This window comes from Rhinopithecus bieti, unplaced genomic scaffold (genome assembly GCF_001698545.2).
Source record: "Rhinopithecus bieti isolate Rb0 unplaced genomic scaffold, ASM169854v2 scaffold_30732, whole genome shotgun sequence".
NCBI lineage: Eukaryota > Metazoa > Chordata > Mammalia > Primates > Cercopithecidae > Rhinopithecus > Rhinopithecus bieti.
This window is the reverse complement of record NW_016814045.1, coordinates 2,564,801-2,570,612: the sequence shown is the minus strand read 5'-3', so window position 1 is coordinate 2,570,612 and position 5,812 is coordinate 2,564,801. Positions and strand designations below refer to the sequence as shown.

At 44.0% G+C, this 5,812-nt stretch overlaps 1 protein-coding gene and 1 long non-coding RNA gene across 2 annotated transcripts in view; one reads left to right on the top strand and one right to left on the bottom strand.

Annotated features, from left to right (window-relative positions):
• The window catches only part of LOC108513603 (uncharacterized), a 48,366-nt gene extending 43,710 nt beyond the window's left edge, over positions 1 to 4,656 (top strand). The window contains exon 3 of the long non-coding RNA XR_001880949.1: positions 4,577 to 4,656. This is a non-coding gene — a long non-coding RNA (uncharacterized LOC108513603). The remainder of the gene's footprint in view (positions 1 to 4,576) is intronic.
• RARS1 (arginyl-tRNA synthetase 1) overlaps positions 1 to 5,142 on the bottom strand; it is a 35,170-nt gene extending 30,028 nt beyond the window's left edge. The window contains 2 exon segments of the mRNA XM_017849408.1: positions 2,701 to 2,835; positions 4,606 to 5,142. Of these exon segments, the coding sequence (XP_017704897.1) occupies positions 2,701 to 2,835; positions 4,606 to 4,650 (180 nt within the window). The 5' untranslated portion in view covers positions 4,651 to 5,142.
• Between the last annotated feature and the right edge of the window lie 670 nt (positions 5,143 to 5,812).

The window sequence follows — 5,812 nt, the reverse complement described above, 5'->3', positions numbered from 1 at the left end:
TTTTTTTTTTTTTTTTTTGAGACTGGGTCTTGCTTTGTTCCTTAGGCTGGAGTACAGTGGCACGATTTTGGCTCAAGTCATGAAAGTATGCCTCCTGGGTTTAAGTGATTCTCACGCCTCAGCCTCCCAAGCAGCTGGAATTATAGGCCCGCGCCACCATCCCTGGCTAATTTTTGTATTTTTAGTAGAGACAGGGTTTTGCCATGTTGGCCGGGCTGGTCTCGAACTCCTGACTTCAGATGATCCACCTGCCTCGGCCTCCCAAAGAGCTGGGATTGCAGGTGTGAGCCACCACGCCTGGCCTCAATTTTTTAACGGAGTACCACTATGTATATATGTATGTGTCTGTACCTACACACACGAAATCTGTGCTTAGTTTTGGCACTATGCAAATTACTATCTGATTATAATCAATTCAACAAGTTGTCTCTACCAGTGTCATATGTGATGCTTTTAAGTCAGAGCATGTGGCCAAAGTGAACCAGGGTGAGACGACAGGGTGAATGGCCATCACACACAGTACTTTATTACTCTGTGGTTTTTAGTTCTGCTGTGTACCTTGTGCTCAGTTGCTCATTCAGTAGGGCAAAGTATTTGTCAAAGAACCAATATGCCTTCCACAATACACTAAGAGCATTCTCCTATCCATATAAGAGCTAATCTGCATTACAGAAAAATGTGTAGTAGAATATGCTGTCCTTCTATCCCAGCTACTTGGGAGGCTGAGGTGGGAGGATTACTTGAGGTGAGGAGTTCCAGAAAATACTGTACTTCCTTTTGTATCTTTTCCCTTATAGTCTCTAGCATATATTAGACATTTAATAACACTTTTGAATTAAAATAAATATAATAGAATTAAACATATATAAGTGCAGAATAAATGACATAACGAGAAAGGTGAGTTTCTTTTGGGAAGATTCTATGGAAAAGGAATTTTGTGATTTTAGAAGACTCAAAGACAAGCACAGCAGATTACATATAGGTAGTATGAGACTCCAGCCTAGCAGACCACATATAGGTAATATGGATGCTGGGCGTGGTGGCTCACGCCTGTAATCCCAGCACTTTGGGAAGCCGAGATGGGCAGATCACCTGAGGTCGGGAGTTCGAGACCAGCCTGACCAACATGGAGAAACCCTGTCTCTACTAAAAATACAAAATTAACCAGGTGTGGTGGTGCATGCCTGTAGTCCCAGCTACTCAGGAGGCTGAGGCAGGAGAATCACTTGAACCCAGGAGGCAGAGGTTGCAGTGAGCCGAGATCGTGCCATTGTACTCCAGCCTGGGCAACAAGAGCGAGACTCTGTCTCAAAAAAATAAAAAAAGGTAATATGAGAGACGTCATGGGAATGGGGCAGATAGAGTCTAAGGTGAGTAAATGGAATCAATCAGCTTTGGGAAAAGGATGTAATGCCAGCGCAGTTTGAGAGTAATATACACACATGGGAGAATTGTTACGGGAATGAGGTCAACACTCTGGGATATGTCATCACCAAATATTAGAGGCAGACCAAAAAACTGCAGCAAGTTCTTTTTTTTTTTTTTTTGAGACAGAGTCTTGCTCTGTTGCCCAGGCTGAAGTGCAGTGGCATGATCTCAGCTCCGCCTCCTGGGTTCACACCATTCTCCTGCTTCAGCCTCCCAAGTAACTGGGACTACAGGCGCCCGCCACCACGCCTGGCTAATTTTTTGCAATTTTTAGTAGAGTCGGGGTTTCGCCATGTTAGCCAGGATGGTCTCGATATCCTGACCTCGTGATCCGCCTGCCTCAGCCTCCCAAAGTGCTGGGATTACAGGAGTGAGCCACTGCGCCCAGCCGCAAGTTCATTTTTTTAAAACAAAATTGATAAACACTGTTAAATTATGAGACCATTAAATAAATGTAGCACAAGCTTCACGGGAAAAAAAAAAGTTTTGAAATACCAGATGGAAAAAAACCCAAATGATTATGTAAGATATAAAAATACAACTGTAAAAAAACCAACTTAGGGCAGAGAAAATATGTAGGTGTATTTTCAAATATTTCCTTTAAGATAGAGGCAATGATTTAAAAATCAAATATGTTTTTTTAAAAAAGGCATGAGCATAAACTGTTGAAAGAAACGCCTCAACCTTGCTGGGTGCAGTGGGTCATACTTGTAATTCCAACACTTTGGGAGGCCAAGACAGGGAGGGTTGCTTGAGGCCAGGAATTCTGAGGCCAGGCTGGTCAACACAGCGAGACCCCATCTCTATTCAAAAAAAAAAAAAAAAATTAGCTGGATGTGGTGGCACACACCTGTAGTCCCAGCCACTTAGGAGGCTGAGGTGGGATGACTGCTTAAGCCTGAAGGTTGAGGCTGCACTGAGCTGTGATCATGCCACCACACTCTGGCCTGAGTGACAGACACCCTGTCTCAAAAAATAATAAATAAATTTTTAAAAAGAAATGCCTCACCCTACCTAAATCCTACTTTAAGTTAGCCAAACAGCAGGATGAAACGTTTCAAAGAGTCCTGAAGGACAGGACAACACCAACTTCTCACTATTTGCACCAACTACCTCAGTCCTAAGTTGTCTAATGCAGGGAAAAGAATAGGGTTTCTATGCTTCTTTTTCCAAATTCCATAGGATATACTTCCAGAATCTTTGGTAACAAAGGCTTTAAAAAAGGTATAATAATTCAAACTGGAGGATAAAACTGGAACCCAAAGTACTCACCTTTTGAAGAATATTTAGTCGATACTTTAATTTTAAATTTTCTTCTTGTAACTGCTCCAAATTTGGAGAAGCTCCTAAACAGCCACAGTTTTTCAACCGGTCAATTTCAGCAGTCAGAGATTTAATCTCTTCTTCCTATGAGAAAAAAAGCACTTTTTTCAGTCCATAAACTTACTTCCACATTTCCCCTCTCTAGCAAGGCATGGCATAGACCATGGGAATCATTAATGTTCCCTTTGATGAGCTGTGTTTTTTTCTCCTCTGAGACTTTTGCTGACATTAGCATATTATCCTTAATAAGAAAATACTAGCCAGGCATGGTGGCTCACGCCTGTAATCTCAGCACTTTGGGAGGCCTAGGCAGGCAGATCACTTGAGGTCAAAAGTTTAAGACCAGCGTGGCCAACATAGCGAAACGCTGTCTCTGCTAAAAATACAAAAATTAGCTAGGCATGGTGGCGCATGTCTGTAATTCCAGCTATTTGGGAGGCTGAGGCAGGAGAATTGCCTGAATCCTGGAGGTGGAGGTTGCAGTGAACCAAGATCATGCCACTGCATTCTAGCCTGCTTGACAGAGCAAGACACTTGTCTCCAAAAAAAAAAAAATAAAGAAAGAAAGAAAGGAAAAGAAAAAGAAAATATTAAGCACACACATGGGTGTGTTGGGAGACCGGAATAGGAGTAAGCATATAATGGGACGTCTCATATCCTTAGTTCTTTTTCTTTGGCTCGATAAGACACTCTGACTTAGCAAGAGTACTTAGTTAAGTTTCAGGTTGACCAATCTGCTTTTATTCCCAAATCTTATCACTTGGGACTCTTGAAAAACCAAATGTCTTTTGTCACATTCAAAATAGCTCAAGGGTCTGCCTTTCACCCTTTCTCGGACTAAACAATTTGCCCATTTCTTCCTATTTCCAGTGTGTCAGGTCCTAGACTAGACCAGACCAGGCTTTGTACTTTAATACCTAAAACTAAAGACACGTCAATTCAGAAAGAAAGCAAGCTTCCAACTTAACTGCAAAACTCAGGGGAAGATTCCTCACCTGCAATTTCAGATTACTTACTGGGAGATAGCTACAGCCAAAACCAAATTGCCATAAATGAGCATACAGTATGTTCCAGGAGCTGAGCTTAACACTTTTCAGAAATTACCTTCATGATTATCACAACCCAGTGAGGCAGTCCTTATAACTTCATACCGATAAACACATTGCTCAGAAATGTGAAGAGCTTGCCAAATTACTCGACTAATTTGTACTCTGTGACTGCTGATAAAGCATAAAGCTGTAACAGGATACAGTGCTGTGAACTATCTTCCTACCATCCCTCCCCATCTGGGCATAAAAGGTAATGGTATTGTCCCACTTTCACTTTTATATGGTGTGGCTGCTCCTTCCCGACCAATGTTGAGGGCACAGAGCAAACTCCGTTGGTCTGATAGTAAATCACCCCATGGGCTTACTAGGAATCCTCTCGCTCAGTAACCCGGAAAGAACTGCGGCTGAGCTGCAAACCAAGACCCAGAGCTCTGAACGTATTCCCTCCCGCCTTGTCTCTCTCTCCACATCCACTGAGAATGCACGTGTGTATGAAGAAGAGGTGGATTGTGGGGAGGTAATTGTTCTGAACATGCCAGGCTCCAGCCCGCCGAAGACGCTGGCTTGGGGGAGGCGTGGGAGAGTGTGGGGACCTTCCATTACGCTGAAAATCAGTCACACGGGCTTTGGAATGATGGGTGCTTCCTCTCCCAACCCTTCCTGCTCCCACAGGGACCCTGCCGCCCCACTCTGAGAGGACCAGGATGGTCCTCGTCTAGCTGTCCCGCCCCCGAAGCCGCCTGGGCAGAAGCCACAGCCTGCTCCATCTCTTTCAGGCTTTCACGCCGGTCTCTTGCGTCCAAACCTGCTGCAGCAGCCGCGCGGAGCACTCAGAAACCAGTCCGTCCATCCTCCCGTCAGCGTCTCACGCGCCAAGTGGACGGAAGCGGAAACGGTCAGTCTCTCCCGGAAGCGGAAACCCCCTCCGGTCCGCTGTCCCGTCGGACTGGGGGCTGGCGCCTCTGCTGCCTCCTGGCGGGATCCAGGAGACACTGCGGGGAGAACCCGCGAGGATGTCGTCCGGGAGCTAGGCTGCAGGTCAGGGACATTTGGGCGACGGGAGAGGAATTGAGCAGAGACGAACCAGAGCTGCACTGTGCTTGGATAGACTAGGACAGGCACTGACCTAGAGCTTCTGGCTCTCAAAGGCCTCACTGCCCCTCTGTGAAATGGGCACAAAACTAACGAATCCATTCATTTGTTCAACAAGCATTTATTGTGTACTTTAAAATGCCAGACACTATTCTAGGCTCTGGGGGCAGAGAGAAAACAAAAGAGACAAGATCTCCCCTCTCATGGCAGATACATTTTAGAATGGAGAGATAAAATAGACCAAAAAAGGCAATAAATCTCAGGTAGTTTTAATGGCTAGGAAGGCAATGTGATACAGTGACTTGGGTCAGAGAAGACATCTCTAAGCAAGTTACATTTAAGTTAAAATCTTATTTATTTTTCCAGTTTTATTGAGGTATAATTGACGAATAAAGATTGTATATCATAACGATGTACAACATAATGTTTTGATATATGTATACATTCTGAAATGATTACCACAATCAAAATAATTAACATAACCTTCATCTCATACAGTTATCATTTGCATGTGTGTGTGTGTGCATGTCTGTGTGTGTGGTGTGAACATTTAGGATTTATTCTCATCCTGGGAAACAGCTAAGACACCGTCTCTACAAAAAAATGGAAACATAGCCAGGCATGGTGGCATGTGCCTGTAGTCCCTGATATATGGGAGGCTGAGGTGGGAGGATCACTTGAGTCCAAGAATTTGAGGCTGCAGTGAGCCATGATCATGCCACTGTACTCCTGTCTGGGTGACAGAGTGAGACCTTTTCTCTCTATTAAAAAACAAAACAAAACAAAACAAAAAAACTGCAAGTATACAATATACATTACATCTCTAGATTTTATTCATCCTGCCTAACTGAAACTTTGTAACTTTGAGCAACATCTCCCATCTTTGCTACCTCCGCAGCCCTGACAACCACCATTCTATG